Source organism: Hetaerina americana, unplaced genomic scaffold (genome assembly GCF_022747635.1).
Source record: "Hetaerina americana unplaced genomic scaffold, ioHetAmer1.1.p SCAF_7, whole genome shotgun sequence".
Lineage (NCBI taxonomy): Eukaryota > Metazoa > Arthropoda > Insecta > Odonata > Calopterygidae > Hetaerina > Hetaerina americana.
The window spans coordinates 53466505-53488144 of NW_027287316.1; the positions used below are offsets into that span (position 1 = coordinate 53466505).

Sequence of the window (21640 nt, forward strand, 5' to 3'; positions counted from 1 at the left end):
AAAACTTTAAAGTATTGCCATTAAAAAAAGTATTACCATTGCAGGGGGAGCAGCTTATAACCCTGATTTACTCAATCAAGAAATCTCCCTAAATTGCTCAAAGGAAGAGATGGAATATGGGAAGATTGATAAGTGGAGACTTCACATTAATTGCACTAATTGCAATCGTATTTTTTGTACTCACCTTTTCTTCTTCTTTCTTTGTCTACTCAAGTATTTGTCTCTCTCACACCGTTAATCTTTTATTTCCATCCTATAAGTTCGTCACAAAGTTTACCCCATGGCGTGTCCCGTCCATCCGTTTCTTTTCCTTCTGACGTTTTCCGTGGGACGTTCTCGAGTCCCACTCCTCTCTTCCCTTCCCAATCTTTTGGATCGTCTATCCATTTGCCATTAAACGGTCCTCATCGTATCCAAGATTTAAACGGAGGGGATCAAACCGTAGAATGCATGGATTCTGCTCGGTCATAAGACCTTTATATCCGAAACATTACAGCATTTAGATCGGACTTTTCGGCACCGCAGAATTACTTGGGAGTTCAGGAACATTTCCGTCTCGCGAGTTTTCGACTTTTGAGATCATAGCGACAGAAACCTCGATTCCGATAATGCGTGGAATGATCTGCCAATCAATTCTATTCATAACAGTGTTAAAAATAAAAGTTTTTAGTACTGATGTATTGAAGTCCTAAGCAGGTACTACAAGCGAATGCGAATCTGTGGGATCAGAAGATAGGCATTTCGCCATGAACCCGAGACCATAGTATTAGTATTTCATACTTGAGTGCATTACAAACTCTGGTCATGTTACACCACTCAAATATCTATTCCTTTAACTGCGTTAACTGGATATGACGAAGGCGGATTCATTTTTTCAGGAAAAATGTTGGGCGGCGTCAATAAAAATTTTAAAACGAAATCAAAGTATGTGCTTTAGTCTTATCATTAAATTTATTTTTGAAATTATAATATAATAAAAAGGTTAGCTTCGTTTTATTACTCGTCAAACACCCTCTGGTGCTTCATATTTCACTTGTCAGAGATCTCTTTCTTGATAAGTACAACTACCTGCGGGAAGCAGTTACTGTAGTGGGGTCACTCGCCGACCAAGGCGATTGATTATTACATTGTGAAATTCTCGAGTTTGCCTCCGTGGTTGTTCAGCAGCTCATAAATGGATCACTCCGTCCGTCACTTACCTGGTGCAAATCGTTTCTCATTACCCAGGGTCGGGACCAAAGGAATGAAGAGAAACGAGATACGCGGCCGGGATCGCAAAATTACACCGTTCTGATCGGAACTTTGCTTAGAGTTCGGTTCAATTGAAAATGTTTCAATTACAACACTTGAACTGTTTATCCTACGCCTGATTTTCTGATTGCCCGTGTTTGTAATTCATCCAGCACCGAAATTCTCATCACGGTTTTCACGTGGTGCTTCGTTATTCTCAGTGGTAAATTGTTTAATTAAGTCACCTTCGTTTCAATTGTGAATGGCTATTTCAGCGCTCGGATTTTCTGTCTTCATTTATAATGAAATGAGTCAAATTATATTGACAACTTACATTGTTTCACTAAAAGTGAGGAGAAAGAAACAATCTCATTTTATTTCTTTCCTATTTCCGCTATAAGTTTGGATCTTCACTCTGCGATGGTTGACATATTTATAATCACAACGCTGCGTTCATAATCAACAACCAGGGGTGCTGTTTTCGACATTAAAAGCTGGCGTATAGAAAACAAAAACACAGTAATTCCACAATAAATGTTTACTGACGACCATGGTATCACCACTGTGTGACATCACCACGTCTTACTCAGTGCCATCGTCAAGTCATCCTGATGACGCCACTTTGTGATCATGGCCGTCAATTAATATTAACTGTGGAATTTATGTGTACCTGTTATCTATACAATGGATACATTCCAAAGAATAACGCCTAAAACAGAATCATAAAAGACGAGTTGGTATTAATGCGTATGTTTTTTATTTTAGGTACAAGGATAGTTGCTGCATTAAACTATGCCTATAAAAATCGTAAATACATCATCACTGAAACTATTTTTGACCTAACATACTACGCATGACAGTTAAAGAAAACAAAATAAACAAATTTTTTTGAGAAACATTCTGTCAAAAAAAATTATTAATGCACTAGATATACTTAATTGATAGTCCATATTGGAATTCCAGAATGCATTTTAAAGTTAAGGCTACTAGAATATTTTGCTTGCATTAAAATACAAAAAATATAAGTCAACCAAATATTACTTAATTTCCAAGACTTGATTCTGAGAGAGTAATTTAATCAATTTTCATTAAGTGATATACTTAATACTACTTGATTTCAAGTTGAAAACTTAAATGACCTTTCGTCACCCGATGGCCACTGCCGATGAGAAACTGAATTATTTCATTTCGGTTAGCGAGGTGATGCTTTAAATCAAAATGTTCCTAATATCACTGATTTCTGTTAAGCTACGGTTGGCTCATTTAAGCCCCGGCGAACATGTCATCCAATTTAAGCGTGAAAGTGCTTGAGTTCACAAATTAATTAAACTAACATAAAAAATTATATCTCTACGCAACCTTTTGTTTAACGTTAACTCACGTAAAGGGAAGGATCAGAAGCCATTTACATCCTATTCGAAGACATGAGCAGAGCGCTTATTATTTCTGCTCGGGATATAACGCGAGAGGCACGCCAGCCATAAAAACCCTAACCCCCCCATCCTTTACCCTTTCCTCCTGGTGCTGCACCCCCTGCCACACGCCTTTTTGGTGACTTGCAGGGTATTGATGTAGATGTAGCCATGGCAAACTTAATCATTGCACCCACCTAAAAACCAAACTGTTTGAATCCCTGTTTTAGGTTGAACTGTTATCCTAGCCGTAATCACTGCGTTTATTCTGCGACTGGTTAGAAAGGTTATATACTACTATGCAGCCTAAATCAAACTTTTTTCCTGCATTTCTGCAGTTCCTTCCTGCATGCTATTCTTTTCATTTAACAGACCCATCTTTTTAACACTTCTACGGCATGATTTGAATATGTATCCATATCCTGTTATTGAATATTGTTGCATGTAAGTACTTTCTTTCGTGTGATTAAAATTTATCGAGGGCATGATCAAACTAATATTTGTGTAGAGGTAACATGAATGTGTTTTGCAAGTGGTTTTATTCTGTTTTACGGGTGTTGACCTAGCACCCCCCGCGGCGACTTGCGGGGTATTATGCAGATGAAAAGGAGAACCTAAAACGGAAAAATAGCATTCTCGAACATATATATTATAATTTTAAAACGACAATAATACTAAATTTGTACGTCAATCGATAGAGTTTTTTAAATGTGCAGCCAAGAAAAAAGACCATGCGGTGATCTCCCTTCTGGTTCACGCAGACAACGACACGTAGATTCATTTTTTGTGTGGGAATCATGGGACGTGTCACTTTGGTCAGCTGCGGGCCAAATACTCCGCAGCTGCCTTGTCTAATCATCATCGTTCCCGGGGGTGGGGTGAAAGGGAGAGGAGGGCAGGACACGGGTGATTGCTTACAAACCCTGGCGGTCGATGAACGGGACAACCCTCGAGGAGGAGAAAGCCGGGAGGGGTTAGAGGGGAAGTTCGTCAGGGTTAGTCGACCACGCGGCATGTAATTGCGATCAACGCAATCCGTCGCATTATAAGAGGAGTCCAGGCGGCTGCAGCGAACATTCATAGATACCATTATCTCGTGTCACGCACGGGTGAAGGAATAAAAATTACCGACTTTCCGGACAGATAGCGGCGGGACATACGTTCGTCCGGCAGAGCCGACCATCCGGGGAAAATATTACTGATTAGCTCTCGCGCTGATAGAATCAAATGATAACTATTTTTTCTGTGTAGTTAGTGATCAAAATAAAAAAAAAACATTTTTGACGAAAATATCTGGGACCCGTTCCGTGAACATAAAGGACAATTTACAAGACACATAACCTTAAAATGCCCATAAAAATTTCAATATTTATTTCTCGTATAGTCGAAGAATGTTTTGAATGGGTTGAGGAAGGAAAGATTTGGCACAGCAGACTAATGATCTATACTTGCTAATGCAAACTATTATGTTCAGAATAAAGAAATATTTAAAACCCTTTTATAATTTTGACAATAAATTGCTCTCAGCAAAAAAATTAACCGAAATGTCCCATTCGTCAGAATTAAAACTCAAGACTTTAATGTGTATTAAGAAGGGGCTTAAGTAGATTTTTTAAGAAATCTTCGAAATATTAGTGTATTCAAGAATGCCTGGTTCCGATTAGATAGATGGCTTTGTCCATTATTCCCTGATCACTGTTAACCATTCAGTTCCCCCTCCCTCAGCCGGTCTCCTCTCACGGACTTAGATTGACCTTGTTCCTATCCTTGGATTTCCCTTACACGCCTCTCCATCCATAAAATATTCCTTTTTCCCTTTCTCAAATTACGTATCGAGGAGACATGTAAATATATTAGACCTTCAACAGTGAGAAATGCATGAACAATTCTCTTGAAAATGACGTTTGAACTTTGAATACGGTTGAGGTACAATTTGGAAGAAATGTGGAAAATTGCTCCAAAAGTGAAATAACTTTCTTTAAAATGTTACCCAAAGTGTGGAAAGTGGATATTTAATAATCGTTAAAACTAGCTAAAATCCTCACAGTTCCGATAAAAAACGAGTCATCCAAAATAACCTTTTTAATATTACCTTTGCACCGTTTATCCAAAAATTCTCATTTCCATCACAACATTCAATAACGTGGTCTCTATATCTAACCTCAAAACTGTTTCATTCATCGGGTATCTCTAACCGAGTTTCTTTCTTCCCCATCGCTTCTCACGCTATCTTATTTTCCTTTCTCCCTATCTAGATCATTTTCGTCATGTTTATACACCTAACTGTACCAACAGATTTTGTTATACCCTCCCTAGTTAGCTTACAGGTTGAATGGCCCTGGTTATCAGCGATATCATCAACGATTACTGTTGACTTCCAGGCTTGGAAGAAACTATTTTTACAGTGGCAGTGGAAAAATTTAGGATGATGGCAAAAAATACTCAGTAGTTCATGCTATTTCTTCTTAAACATGCTGAAATTTAAATTGGCTGCACGTAGAGCGATATTTTCCGTCGATGGTAACAACTAAGAAGTAGACATGGTAAAAAGTATTGTATTTTCGTCGAATTATTCAATAAATATTTGACCACTCACTCACGATGGAATCGGTTCAAATTACAGGCACTGTTAAGTGCTAAACAATGCTACATAACCTGTAGCACTGTTTAGCACATAGGATTTAGCAAATGGCAAATCATCTATTTGTTTATTCTTTAAACAGTTCTTAAAAGCGATTATTTGTCAACATGAAGTTGAACAATATACTAAGAAATGAGGAGTCCATCTCCTTCTACATAGTGTTTATGAATAAAATGAAATTTGCTCCGGAAACAAGCGCTAAAAATCTCGATAAAATTTGCACGTGAAATTCAAATGCAGACCTTTTAAAGATTAACCTCCAACGGCCAGTGAATGAAAATTCAAGAGGAAAAATACAGGGAAAAGCATTCGTGAGAGCAAAGTTTGATCAGAAATAAGAATTTAATGCGGAAGGAGTCATAAAATTCAGGTAAAAGACGTTTAACCGATGACTGAACAATTGGATCGAGTGTTAACAGCAGGAACAAGGACGGTGGCGCCATTGACAAGGGTCAGATACGTCGGGAGAGGAACTAAGGGAAACGCGGGGCACTAGCAAAAAATCAAGAACGTCTGCAAAAATCAGAGCCCTCTGGTTTGATTTAGGGCCTGCTGCTAATATTCAGGTCAGCTGCCACGATGCATGGCCATATGCCATGTTTCAGGGTCACCTTTGCTCCTAGGTTATCCCTATCTACCTACTTATAAATTAGGGACTATATACAACACGTGAATGACTTCGTCACTGATTTAATATTAAATGCTGAATGAATTAAATGTTGAATGACTTACGAAGACGAGAATTAATTCACCAGGTTTCCCAATTTCCATTCTCAAAAGCCTCTTTAATTACTATCCAGGAATAGAAACTCGAGTACACACATTTAACTGACTTTCGAGGACAAATTTCGTCTCCAGAAATATTCCCCTCCCACATAAAGATCGACAATCACTTTTTTTGTCAAACAAACATCAATGCCGGCGCTTGTCAACGTTTAATTGCTCGCGATAACCCAATCTGTCGGGAAGCGACAAGGGTGGGATAACCCCGGGGAAACGTATTACGCGATGGGGTGGGCGGGCGGACGCCGGGAGGAGGGTTTACTTTGGGAGGGTGGCATGCGGCCGCGGAACTCCCGCCGATGAACGTAGTGCACTCTGGGTATTGGAGTGGGGGAGTTCGGCGGTGGAGATATGGGGGAGAGAGAGAGAGAGAGAGGAGTGTTTCCATTTTCCCGCCCGGGGATCCCTGCGTCAATTTCGAGAGCTTTCAACGTAATCACTGTGGGTGTATTATTCGTCTTCGTTTAAACCGGAGGGAGCTGGAAGTAACCTTGAGAGGGACAGGGGAAAACAGTTTAGGACTCTAGCGAATATAAGTACAGGCAAACACGTATGGAGAGATTACATAGATCACTAAGTCACTGACTGATGAATTGTGGATTATGCATACATAAACGTAAATAAATAAGTGAACATACCTATATTAATTAATAGTAATTTCAAACATGAACAAAAAAATAAACGTGATATTCACGGGAGCATATTTAAATCTTCGGTGCTTGCGCGACGACCATCTTCAGAAAGAAGATTAGGAATTCCTATTATTCCTTCTGAATATAAAGGTTGTGCTACAAACGATAAATAAAGAAACGTCCTATGAGTGTGACTTTTATTTTTGTGTCCATGTTAAAAGAGTCTATTTATTAGTTCATGTGTATATAAATAATCATACTGTGTAATTTTAAATACGTGTATAGTGCCATGTCTTATAATATTTAAACGCGGAATAACTTAATGTCGAAGGTGAGTTACTTCAGTCTTATATATATGGTTAAGGTACGTTTTTGGATGGACACAGCTCCTAAATAAATATTTTGTGACTCCTAACAAAATTCAGCAACCTACTCTACATCAGGCCCCTCTTCATCTATGAGTATCTTATTCCTCCCTTCATCCCGTCCAACATCCCTATCCTGTTCCTTCCCTTTCCTCGTTTGTCTAACATTCTCCCCTCTATCACAGTCTTCAACATCCCACTGCCGGTCAATACACCATTCATCCACTTTTCCTGCCTCCATAGCATTCCTCCCAACAAACCCCTCTCTTCGCCCACCATACCAAGTACTTCCTCATTTGTTTTCTTCTCGGTCCATTTCACCTTGCCCATTCTTCTCCACACCCACATTTCAAAAGCCTCCAGTCTACGTCTATCCTCCTGCTTCAATGACCACGTTTCCACGCCGTACATAGCTACGCTCCAAATTAAAGTTTTTACGAGTTTTTTCTTAATATCCTTACTCAGCGTCGCTGCCATCAACTCCCTCCTCCTTGTGAAAGCCTCTTTGCCTAGCGCAATTCTTCTCCTTACGTCCCTACTACTTTGACCGTGTTGGTCCAAATATATATATATATATATATATATATATATATATATATATATATATATATATATTTTTTTTTTAAGGTAATCTACCGGTTAAGGTAGGTTTTTCGATGGACACAACTACCAAACAAATATTTTGTGACTCCTAACAAAATTCAGCAACCTACTCTACATCAGGCCCCTCTTCATCTATGAGTATCTTATTCCTCCCTTCATCCCGTCCAACATCCCTATCCTGTTCCTTCCCTTTCCTCGTTTGTCTAACATTCTCCCCTCTATCACAGTCTTCAACATCCCACTGCCGGTCAATACACCATTCATCCACTTTTCCTGCCTCCATAGCATTCCTCCCAACAAACCCCTCTCTTCGCCCACCATACCAAGTACTTCCTCATTTGTTTTCTTCTCTGTCCATTTCACCTTCTCCATTCTTCTCCACACCCACATTTCAAAAGCCTCCAGTCTACGTCTATCCTCCTGCTTCAATGACCACGTTTCCGCGCCGTACATATCTACGCTCCATATCAAAGTTTTTACGAGTCTTTTCTTAACATCCTTACTCGAAGTCCCCGTCATCAACTCCCTCCTCCTCGTGAAAGCCTCTTTGCCTAGCGCAATTCTTCTCCTTACGTCCCTACTACTTTGACCGTGTTGGTCCAAAACACTACCGAGATACGTAAACTGTTCTACCTGCTCTACTTTTTGCCCTCCTATTTTAATGTTAAGCTTGCCCTTTTTCTTTCTAGAAAATCGCATAACCTTTGTTTTATTAATGTTGATTCTCATCCCATACCTGTCGCACTGAATTTCCAATTCACTCAGCAATGCTTGCAGCCCCTTGGCTGACTGACAAACTAAAGCTTGGTCATCAGCAAACCTAACTGATTTTACGAATTCCCCGCCCACTTTCATTCCTACCTCTAGTTCTTCCCATGCCTCTTTGATCATTTCCTCTGCATACAGGTTGAACAGCAACGGTGATAATGGGCAACCCTGCCTTACACCCCTTCCTAACACTGCCCATCCTGACTCCCCGTTTCCCACCCGCACCTGAGCAGTCTGAGACATGTACAGGTTGCGGATTAGCCTCCTTTCCCTCCAATCTATTCCTATTTTCTGCAATATACTCATAAGTTTTTCCCAATTCACTCTATCAAACGCTTTTTCGAAATCTACGAAACAGGCAAATACCTCCTGGCTGTGTTCTATATTCCTCTCGATTAATAATCTCATTACTGCAATGGCATCACGCGTACCTCTCCCCTTCCTAAACCCAAACTGATCATCTCCTAAGTAATCATTTGCCCTACTCTCTATCCTTTTGTTTATGATCCTGAGAACAACTTTAGCTGCGTGGGATATCAAACTAATTGTCCTATAGTCCTCACATGACGTGGCCTTTACCTTTTTCGGAATCGGAACTAAAACTGCTCTCACAAAGTCTTCCGGCCAGATTCCCTCCTCATAAATGCTACGGATCAGCCCATATAGCCTTTTCCTCCCACATTTTCCTAAGCATTTTAAAAGTTCCACGGGAATGTTATCTACCCCCACGGCCTTATTTAGTTTCATCTCCCTTAAAGCCCTTTCTATCTCATTGTCTAGTATGCCTGGACCTAAGCTGTCTTCCTCTACGTCATTTTCTTTTTCAATGTCTAACTTTGTTGGTCTGAGTTCTTTACTATACAGTTCTTCTATATACTCCTTCCATCTCTCATATATATATATATATATATATATATATATATATATATATATATATATATATATATATTCATCTATATAAAAATATCTTCGAAATGGAACGCTCTTCGGCGAAGCACAAATATATAAAAACACAGATGTAGATTTGTAGAATATAGAGACACAAAGAAAGGATACTCACAATATATTAATTGACGTTTCGACAGCTCGGCTGTCGTCTTCAGAAAGCATCCTGAAGACGACAGCCGAGCTGTCGAAACGTCAAATAACATATTGTGAGTGTCCTTTCTTTGTGTCTCTATATTCTACAAATCTACATCTGTGTTTATATATATATATATATATATATATATATATATACACATGCTTGTATATGAATTTTCTTATATCAGCGGAGTATGTGCCCAAAACTTTCTTGCCAGCCAGCAGATTTGAAAAAAATTCTTCATCGTTTCATTTTAAAACATTTTTTGCCTATTCTGAACATGTACGAGAATATTTTGTCTACATAATATCTCTTTCACCATAAATCAATATTAACTCCATTTTAATATCTACTCGGCTCAATTCAAACTCATTCGGAAAAATAGGTGCAATCTAATCAAAACTAGCATTTAGAAAAAGTGTTAAGAGTGATTAATATTTCATTATCTGCGCGAGCGAAATAAAATTAAAGCCGACAATAATGCCAAAATTTTTTCTCATACAAGAAAACTGTTTCCGAGTTTTGCGAAAGCGTTCGACGCACCCCGAGAGCCGCCGCTTACTGGCTTAACAGATGAGGACCCTTTAATTCCGGGAGTAATGCTGATCCGTGATATTCTCGGGAGGTACATAAATGCGTTATAGCTGACAGGAATCCCGGCGCGTCGACGAAATACGAGGCTGGCATCACTCGCGATGGCGTCGGAGGGATAACGTGTACGAGGCACAAACAGAGTTCAGGACGGGGCAGATTGAACGCCTACACGCACACAGGGTAGGGATTATTTCTTATGGAAACGATTACTACCGATTTCTGATGTTCAATCTTGCAACAGATGCTATGGCTTGTTTTTCTTGCTCCGACACGTTGTGCGGAAGGGAAACGATTTCAACATTCAAACAACAACGAAAATTACAACTAAACATCACATCGTCATGAGACATTGGGAATCATAGTAAATTAATCAATGCCATTGCGGATGTTTACATACCTGTAAAACTGTACCTGTGGATAAAAAATTGTCCGAACCACTATACAGTAAAAAATTCAAAAAACAATTTCTCATCAGCATTAATAGTCGAATAAAAAAAAATTGAGCCATTCGAAATTGTATCCATTCGTTCACAGGCAAATAAATAATATATATCATATTATACCAATCATAGTTTAGGTGGTCCCTTAAAATGTTCAAGCTACACATCAGTATTATTCATATGAATCATACATCCATTCACATGAAAATATTTTTCACAGACTTAACAACGAATAATTCTGTGGAAAAGTACAAAATTTTTTTTATGGTACCAAATACTTCCACGCCGTGAAGCATGAAATCGAAGTGTATACGTACCCATTCGTTCACAGCCAACTGAGTAAATAATGAATTTTATACTAACCATAGTTTAGGTGGTCCCTTACAATATCTCAAAATGTCATTATTTTCCTAATAACTAAGTACTTTTAAAGCAAAATTCAAAGAGTAAAGCAAAAATGAATAATACTGGGCTCGAAATTTCCATATTTTGGTCATTAAAGGAGTGTCTGGAAGCTTTAAACTTTAAAGCAGTCAATAACAAGGTATTTAGCATAAAAAGAGCACAATATTTTTAAATGGTCATGGTGAACGCAAACACAATAAACATACACAATGAACGTACGTGTTACTGCAATCGAAACCCATTAACCGGAAATCGTAGTTCCTTAAATTTGCGAGAGCGTCACACTTGCAGATTTCATTGATTACGACTCCAGTGGTTTGTGTCCTCGTCGGCCAATCTCGGGGAGGTGATCGCATTCCATGACAACGATCGACGGACTATTTTGAGTCGGGAGCCAAATACCGCTACATCCAGCAGGGAAAACACACGGATTGGTGATTCTAGTGATGCAGCGTAACCTATCAACATTGAAAACTGACGCCGCGTTGGCAAACCCCTTGTATTGTACCCTGGTGTTTGATTGATTCCTCCGGAAGTGCACTCTATTGTTATCTTACAAAATATCGATAAAGCGCGCGTTATCTAAACAAAAAAGTTCATATGATCGAAAAAAATGACGATGCCCGTTATGTAAAATGAAAATTGAAAAAATCCAAACATTTACATACCTATGTACACAATAATTTAAGAAGAGTTTCGCAAAAATAAATTATTCTAGAAGCATGCATTTCTAATTTCATTCTATTTCATACAGATCTGCTACTGTTACAGTTATTTCATTTCAAAAATCCATGAGAAAAAGGGTGCACGGTATCCATACAAATTCATGATATAACTACTAAGTTCTAGATGCGCGCTATACATAAGAGGCGCGTTATCGATGGGAAAATACGGCAATCATAAAAAAATTTGAGCAAAAAATTTGAAAAAATTATCATTAATCCTCCTTTCAAGCCGTTATCATAAATGTATTAAAGCGCTGTAATCTATGGAAGTATCCACTCCGGTGAACCTTTTAAGGAAAATATTATGCTGATGTACATCTCAAACAAAGTTCATACGGAATAAGGGTAAAGTTGTTTATTTCCACCGTATTCCATGCACCCATTAGATTGAACTCGATTGAAAAAATATTCAAACTCGACAATCATGACGAGATTGAATGACGTATTTTTTTCCCAATATGGATAGGTAATTTCTTTATCAATAACGGATGAATTTAGATTTGAATCTTTTTTAAAAAAAACTTCATGCCAGACTTGACTTTTGTTCTCACTGGCGTCCTTCGAAAATTGTACAGATGACTTTCTTTCGAGCCGAATAATATCCAAGAAAGCCGTCGAAACATTAGCAGGCTTTAAAGATTGAGCGCCTAGCCCTTACGCTTACCTATACGTCTTGTTTGTTCCAAGTGGTGAAAGGTCAATTTGGTACTCAACGGGTTCGTCAGCTTCGAGAGGGGAAGTTGGAATGCTGGTGTTCCTCCACCACTCCTCGAGATATTCCGTTTTGTTCGAGGAGTATTCTTCACCGTCAATCCCGGGATCTGCGAATGAAGAAACTAGATATCAGCAAGATGGGTAATAAGGCATCTTTGGGTTTCGTGTCGAGGATGTCACATAAGGTAGTCGTCTATAATATATATATATATATATATATATATATATAATATATATTATTATATATAATATAATATTATATGTATTATAATATATATATATATATATATATATATATATAATATATATTATTATATATAATATAATATTATATGTATTATAATATATATATATATATATATATATATATATATATATATATATATATATATATATACACAAAAACCCGCCATATGGCGAACAAATATTTATTCATTCACATAGAAATAGATAGGAACACGTACAAAGTGTGATAGGAACACGTACAAAGGACGAACACAGGAGAGGTGGGGAAGGCGGAATCGGGCAGATCATAAGTGTAAAAATATTTAATATTTCCTTGACTGGGACATGAACACCGGATTTTTCGACTTGCCGGGAGGGTGCTTTAACCATTTGAGGAAACGTAATTTATGCTGAAAGCTATGGGGGTATGCAACCAAGTTCCCCGATTCTTTGGCCAAGAGTGCGTCTCATGGCACGAATAGCCAGAGGAAGGATAGGGGTCATATTGGCCAAATACACATTCAAACATGAAAACTCGCCATTTGGCGAACAAATATTCATTCTCATGGAAATAGATATAAGGAAAAGAGATAGGAACACAAATGGTTACAGAATCGGTATCATCAGTAGGGGTAGAGCATCGTGTCCAGTAAAACTTTGCTTACTTTTGTGAAGAATAGTCATCACTCCGCACTTTCACACAACGACATTCATCCTAGGCATCACAAACACTATACTATATTCGCCAGTGGGTTTAAATGCCATATCCTGCACAGGTGCTTTATAAAATACAGGAGATCAAGTGATGTCAACAAAGATTGAATAGAACTAAGTTTGAAGAAGGGATTAAATATTTAGGTGTTTTTGTTCATATAAGGAGAATTTTCCTTTGGACATTCAAAGATCTTGGAGACCTTTGCTGTCACGCGGTCGTAATTTATATTCACAATTTATTCTGGACTGGAAGATGAACGCCACCGATACGAAATATGTATGAGATATTTCCATTTACCCACTTTCATAATGCTGAACCAGTTGGTGTGTAATATTGAAATAATGCCTTCATCAATAGATCTAAGCAATTAAAGTTTTTCATCATCAAGACATTAGATTAAATCCCATTACTAGCAGCAATTTCTACGGATTACCTCAATAACCTAATTTTTAAAATTACCCCCATTAAGGACTCGAAAGTGGCCGCCTGTCAAGCTTAATTTCCTGGTGATTCGACTCATCCGATCACAATTGTAATTAGATAAGTGAATCGTTCAAGATAAGATCACATTGCTAACAAATCTAATTTGTGCATCTATTTAGGAGGTCATTAAAAAAAATGGAAATGAAACAGAATTCCAAAGAAAAATCTCGTGCCAATGATGTAAATACCCAGACACAATTTTAGAAGAATAAAGAAAACTTTTCCAATTTAAATTAGCAGGTCCTATTTCGTGGTTATAAATGAAATACGAGGAATATAAACTAGGCAGAAGAGATTTCTTTAATGGGAGAACTTATTTTCACCTCCTTTACCAAACTTTAACGTTCACATATAGTATTTTAATAACGACAAATCAAAGTTAAGGATACAGAAATAAAATTTACCATTACTTTTAGAACTCGCAATTAGTTTAACATTCTTCAATGTTTTGTTTTTGATTGACTAACATTTTTTGTCATGGATGATATATAAACGTAGCTAATAAATGCAAAACATAATAAGAGTCATTTTGGAATAAAGTTTGATTATTAGAAGTTTTGCGTTCCTAAAAAAGGGCTTTTGCAAGTAAGATGTGAATTGTTAGTAATTTTTCACTCACATCACACAACCCGAAATGTTAATGCTTTCCAAAAAAAAATACTATTTACTTATAAAACCACTCTAGATAGATTACACTCCGAGATAGATTTCCTGCGGATTATGTTTACCTGTATATGTATAGGTGAAGCACATTCCATGAGAAATCGGCCCAGCAAGTCGAAGGTCCATGATTCGAGCCCCGGTCAGGTAAACTTTTCCGCTTGTGATTCGCACCGTTCCGCCTTCCCCGCCAATCCTGTGTTAGATCTTTATGCGTGTCTATACCTTTTCTGTAGATCTACTTTTGTGAGTATGCGTTCGCCATTTTGCGGGTTTCCGTGTTTAAATTTGTAAAAATGGGTAACACAGAGTGAGTTGGAAACATTTTTAATTAACGTGAACCAACGTTACTATTCTTTAAATGCCATAATATTAAAGCGATCTCTGGATATCGCATCCCACAGTATACAAGGGGAGACTCATCCCTCCTCCTTTTCCTTCTCTCAAAAGCTGACAGTTGACTGCCGAGGATTAACTGCCGGGTTACGCGCGCAGTCTCAACGCGCGCGTGGGTCGGGCAGCAATAGGAGAGGACAAAGCATCAAGCGACTCCGTGGCTAGGCGGAGAGTTTTACGCACCGCAACACAAAACGAGGCCAAGAGGAGAGGGTGAGGTGGTTCGTTGAAGCAGCAAACTGTGATTGTCCGACGCCGGCCATTGCTCGGCTTGTAATGAAAATCACGCCGGCGTCGGGATTACGAGTGTTGGCGCAACGCCCGCAGGGCGGGGGTCGACGGAAAGACGTCCCGCGATTCCCCAAGGATACACGAGGGGGTGAGGGGAGAGCATGGGAAGGCCCGGAGGGAGGAGAGCTCAGCGTCAGTGGGCCTCACGATGACTGTGTTACTCCTCCGAGTTTTAATATCCGCGCGATACGAATATCATCCCCCGCCTCGCCGACACGTTTCCTGTCGTGAAACTGAAGGAGACGGCCCGGGGTACACGAGGGAATTGGGTGGGCCTTGTAATTCGGGAAGATCCACGACGGAAAGATTCGCAAGATTTCCACCACTCGATAGTTTGAAACAGTTTATGGAAATGCTGAAATTTCAAAAAAACATATCAGGTTGCTTTCAATCATAAATTAGACAAAATACCATAGCAAGTATTTATTACCCGATGCATCATAAAACTTTAAACGACCAAATCAAGAATCGTGACTTTACAGCTGTAATTTGGAACTGTCCAAAAATTTCGAGTAGTAGCACGGGGGAAGTATGTGCCAGACAAAATGGCTATGGTAAATATGTTTATGTAACTAATATATGAGAAACTCGGATCCGAGTTTTACAGTGTAAACTCTTCGAATTTTGTATGGATACCACTTCTGTGCACTTCATTTTACAGGGAATATATCATATGTGAAACTTTGTTACTCACTGTGTTATGATTTCATAATATCGTCGCGGGGTTTCTAATTCCACTTTTCTTTCTTCTGCTGTCTCTTTTATTAATTTTCTTTTAATACAACACAGTACTTGCCTAGCCTAACAATCACTGATGTCACACGAATTGGATGAAATCAAGGACGCAAATCCGTTACTCCTCCTGAGATGGAGACAGCGCATTGACATGGCTTACGTACAAAATGTTCCCACAGTCATACGAGTGAACAATCGAAAATAAAATACAACTGATACATGCTATCTTCATTCAATATGTAAATTATTGCGGACCATCGGGAGACAATTGCCTTCAGATAAAAATCTTGTAAATATCATGATGGAAGCTTTATGCATAACAATACAAATATAATACTTGGGTGAAAACGAGTATAACTCACCATCGTAATCATTAGTCCTGAAATTTGTTTCACGCCACTCTCCTATCTGCAAACATCTTCTTGTGTACATACTCGTATTTCTTCTCTAAGAGGTTTGTCATTTGTTCCATGCCTATATCTCAATCGAGGTCTTCCTCTGTAATTGTTTTTCTCCTTTCCGTTACTTCTCTTCTCCGATGCAGTAATTGCTAATGACTCACTAACAGCGAGAAACATGCTACAGATGCATGCTCCGGATGAACTTCTGACGGAATTGTGTTGCTAACAATCACAAGCCTTTTTTCAAATAGAGGATCTTTTTTTCTACAAATTATTTCTTTCTTTTTTCTCCAGTTTAATACCCTATTCTTCTACTTTGCGAGAGACCATATTGAGACCGTATTGCGTCTAGATGGAAACTTTTCATCTCAATATCTACCAGTAGATCAAGTCCTCTTCGAAGAATGATTCATGAGTCTCCGGTATTATACTTCGCTATTTTCATATCCATCTCCTCCCTTCTGTGTAGCTAAAGGAAAATCTCTTTTGGAATTCTATCGATAAATTTCCTGCTTACCAATTGCCAAAAATGGTTTTTCTAAACTCCATTAGTGTTTTCTATGGGAATTTTAGTAAACTGAGTAGTAACGAAATCGGTTCACCGTCTGGAATGACGACAGGGACGCCTCAGTACAGGAGAGGACGTCACAAAGAAGAGAGTAATAAATCGGTTCTGGAGGCCCTAATTAAGTGCAGGTATTTAAATGCTACATCGAATTACGACTAAAGTATATTTAATTTATTGTCTTCACTAACATCCGTTTCCTATTAAATGATTTTGCCATGATTATTTCATTTTGTAGTTGTTCTAATGTTCTAAATCTTGATTTGTTATTAATGCTGATCTAAATGTAGTTTTCATTCCTTAATTTAGCTTCACCTTCAATTAAATCTTCCCGTTCTTGTTCCGTGTTATATTGCATCTTACGCTCTGTTCCTCTTTCCCGCTATTCTAAGCATAAGGTGCAATATAGAGGAGATCCCTGTACACTGCAACTTCAACCGTCCCAGGGATAGGCTGTTTTGAACTTCTTCTTCGCCTTAATTCTTGATCCCGATATCTCTAAGAAAAGCCTCAACGGTCTCACATCTACTAAGGTTATAATATTTTCTCCTCATCTTACATTTTCTATTGTTTACGCGGCATTGTCCTACCTCCTCATCTTCATATTCGGCCATGGACTTGCACTTACGTCTGAGCTCCTACTGTGACCGGAGGATTAGTTGATATCTTAACCGTGACACTCCGTTCGTCACACCGCGGAGGCTCATAAAGCACATTCCGGCATTCTCCCTGAGAATTATGCCCACTCATGCATTCCCTTCCATCGATCCTGAGAGTAAAACCCATAGCTTCCGCTCTAAAAGCCTCTTCTATAAGCCATTTCGTTTCACCGATTCCCAGAATATTTAGCCCAATCCGCGCAATTCCACTTGCAGGTCCACCACCCTTCCCCTGGCTCGAAATCCGGACGCAAAATTTTAAGTTGCTATCTTAAATTGTTCACCAGATGGTCAATGTACTCTCGTCGGATGTTTCCGACTGTAGTTCAAATGGGGAACTACGGAATATTTTACTGAAGAGGTTACAATGGCATATCTGGTTAAAGAGAGTTTATAAGAAAAGTTAGTCGGATACGTGCTGCTCGATGAATTCACTAGTACTTATTAATATTATCGCGGAGGATATTGCGTGCAAGAATACGTGTTCAGTTTATTATAAAAAATAGTCTACTAATAAAGGTAGGTTTTCGATGGATTCATAGATTAAGCACTTCAGAATTTCTAATCCTCATTAAATAAGAAATTAAATGAACTTAATATTAGCAGTATTCTATTGGATTAGGGTTGGTTTTTTGATTGACCATGGCACTACAGATCCTTTTACTCACTGAGATTTCCTGTACCATGACATAATATATTCTTAAACCCCATGCTACATATTGCATTAACTCAATCCTTAGATTTCTATACTCTGTACCTTCATCAATTCCATCCAGAATGCCCATTATTCTCCTCCTCCCTCGTCAATTTCTCATAATTCTCCCCTCTTATTACAGTTTTCAGAATCCCATTACCTCTCAGTATCTCCTGCATCCACTTGCTGTGGCTTCTTCAAATTTCGCCTAACAGCTGTATTTCTTTCCCTACGATACCTGAGACCTCATATAATCTTTCGCTGCAATAAGTAATTCTTCCACATCACATATTTACTGTCTCCCTATACTCCACCCAACATGTCTTCCCTCTACTTCCCTTACCCAATGCTCTTCCCTCCTACCAGTCTTCAACAATCCATTGTCACTCAGTATGCACTGCGTCCATTGTTACTCTCTCCTTTGAATTTCTCCCAGCAGCCTTCTCCCCTTCCCCCACCATGCCTAGAACTTTCCCCTTTTGTTTTTATTTCCGTCCATTTCACTCATCCCATCCTCCTCCGCAAACATTCACAATTCCTTCGACTACGCTTATCTCTTACCTTTAAGATAGAGTTTCGGCGCAGAAAAACGCTGTACTCTATATTAAAATTATATCAAACCTAGCACCGTAGAACTATTGGCGTGAATTAATTTCCATTAGCGAGAAAAAAGTAATAAAAATTATCTAAATGTTAATCTTAATCAATTTTAAACGCAACTCTGAACGTGTTTTATTTGAACAGACATTTATAATGGATTGTAAAATGATTTTTAGAGATGCATGTGAATAGACGAGAAGCAGTTGAATTGCATATTTTTTAAAAAATTCTGCTGCAATGAGGCTTTGGAAGAAATTGGGTTTTAAGAATGAAAAAGATATTTTCAAAAGGAACACAACTGGTTCTAAGAATAAGAAAGATATTTTCTAGAGGAATACGGTTCGTAACCACGACAAGGGATATCAAATTATAATACAATAGCGATTATTCCTAAAAACATTGAGAGGGATGAACTAATTACAATTAATTTTAATCGCTAAGTTACAAACCCAAAGGTGACAGTTCCAATAATGGAAGAATTTGTGCTCACGAAAAGACAAGTAAAAAAATATTGTTTTTAATCAATAAAAATGTCAAATTCTAATGAGAAAATATCATGAAACACACCCAAGAAGATATCAGAAATCTTAAAATCTTACAAGGATTATGTTTAAATGGACATTGGGCGTGAGCCTTGAGTTTCCAACGAAGTCTCGCGGAAGTTGTCCAAAAAGAACCTCGGTTACTAGTTCGAGCATTTTATTTGTACGCGTTGTCGACGTGAGGAGACTATTTTGTCCTACACCGACTCGTTTATCGCAGTTGGGGCGGGGATGTAATTACTGCCATTTACCGAGTCTCTTGGGACGCGAACATAGCGCCCCGGAAAATGTCTCCCACCGCTGGATTAAGACGCTCCCCTCGACGCCGCACCGGATGATGCGGTTAACGCTTCGCAGAGATTCGATCGGAATGCCAAGAGGTGTCGGGTGTAGCTTCTCGCCCACGTTACTGCACGCATGCAAGCCTCGGGACGTGCCCGGGGAGCTCAATGCTTTCTTTTTTCTTGAGTTTCACGGGGAGGGAGGGACGAGAATAGACGAGGGGGCGGATTGAATATGATAAGTGAGGAATGGCAAAGGGAGGAGGAGATAGCTATAGGGAGCTTCCCAGAGCCAGGCGGCTATCGGGATCATCGAACCAGGCGCGAAGCTATAGATCCATCAGGGGTTTATATTCATTGTTACTAGTAAGCCGCTCTGTAAGTTAATCAATAACTTAGTCATTTGAGGTCACGATACAGAGCAGTGGAAATTTTACGGTGCATGAAGTCAATAGAGATAACCATGAGGCAAAACGTTATTCAAATTATATGGATATACAATACGTCGAGCTCCGCGGATACGTGTGCACTTGTTTTGGAAATTTTATTTTCAAACTGTGAAGAAGCTAAAAAAATAATTAAGCTTTTCTGATTAAGTTGCCTAAATCTTCATAAATGAAATAAGATCTATCACTTGAACCTATACATTACTGGACTTGGAGATACTCAATCTCTTAATGTATACAACCAAGCAACAACCACCACCCCTGAACAGGTCTGGTGATTAACTTTTTCTCTCATTAAGCATTAACTAGAGGAATTATATCTAACTTATCTTTAAAATTGTCAAACGGGAATAGAAACAAGGGAAATTGAGATATATATTACGTTTTAGTCGGTCCAGGAGTTTTCTTTCTAGAGGAGCTCAAACTTGGGGGCACAAGATAAGAAGTCCAATATTATTTCCTTGATGCTGCTACTACCATGGTTTTACAATTTCCTCAAAGGCATAAGCCGATTTATGTCCTCTAAATACAAATTTTAATGTAACATAAAACTTTAAAACGCACTCCACCATTTACCACGATCAGCAGACTATCTATATGGGCCACAAGGACTTGTAAACTGATTCGCAGTCTTGAGAAAGAGACCCGTTACCTTAAGTAGCTACTATTAACACGAGTGATAGACTATGTCCTTGCTTTCAGTCTTATACCCTTGTATGTCCAAATTAAAAAAAAATTATTATACACTGCGTGAACTATACCTAGTAATTATGCTCACGTAGAAACATGCAGCATTGTAGGGTGATGCCTGAAGATACCAAAATTAGGGTTTCGGATTACTGCGGCAGTCGGTGATCGAGCCATAGGCGTTGGCCTCATTACATGTGGTTGCAAGAATATTAGATGTTATCCCATGTTAGTTAGGCATAAGGAGAATGTTCATCGAGCAAAAGGACACCTGCGATAGGGAAATTAATATCCGGGGTGCGAAGAACCGGTGTAGGGCTGACAACACTCATTAGATGCATAATAGAATTTGAATCTAATTAAATATTGGTACAACTATGATTTCGTGTATCAGATAAGTTATGAAAAGAATTAATATGATATTATGCTCCGTAATGAAAAGGAAACAAAATATACTTTCAGCAGAGCATACAGTAAACCTCTTCCCAGGAGATGGCTGTCGACAGGTGGTGGGAGGACCGACACCTGCTCATGAAGAAGCACTTTGAAAAGAACTTGTGTAGACAATTTTTTCAGTGAAATAAATTTCCGATACAATCTATTGAAATTTACCCGATGACACCTTCCAGTAAGGGTTATTTGCACTGGATTTTCCTCTACTCTTCTCCATATTAACCTCTCGAGATGTCCTCAAAGATGACCTCTCAACAACCTCTCTCAAATATTTGAATCATTTTCCTTTTATATTTATTTGGAGCGCACTAATAATTTGGTCATCACAAATTCATTTTTCGCATGAACGCCAAAATATTTCCAATGAGATGAAAGGATGATTACCACTCAAAGGCAGGTGTTAGGATTATC

The 21640-nt window shown here is 38.6% G+C and overlaps 1 protein-coding gene across 1 annotated transcript in view; it reads right to left on the reverse strand.

Moving 5' to 3' along the window:
• Proc-R (Proctolin receptor) overlaps positions 1–21640 on the reverse strand; it is a 693100-nt gene that overhangs the window by 39509 nt on the left and 631951 nt on the right. The window contains exon 10 of the mRNA XM_071594784.1: positions 12347–12503. Within this exon, the coding sequence (XP_071450885.1) occupies positions 12347–12503 (157 nt within the window). The remainder of the gene's footprint in view (positions 1–12346; positions 12504–21640) is intronic.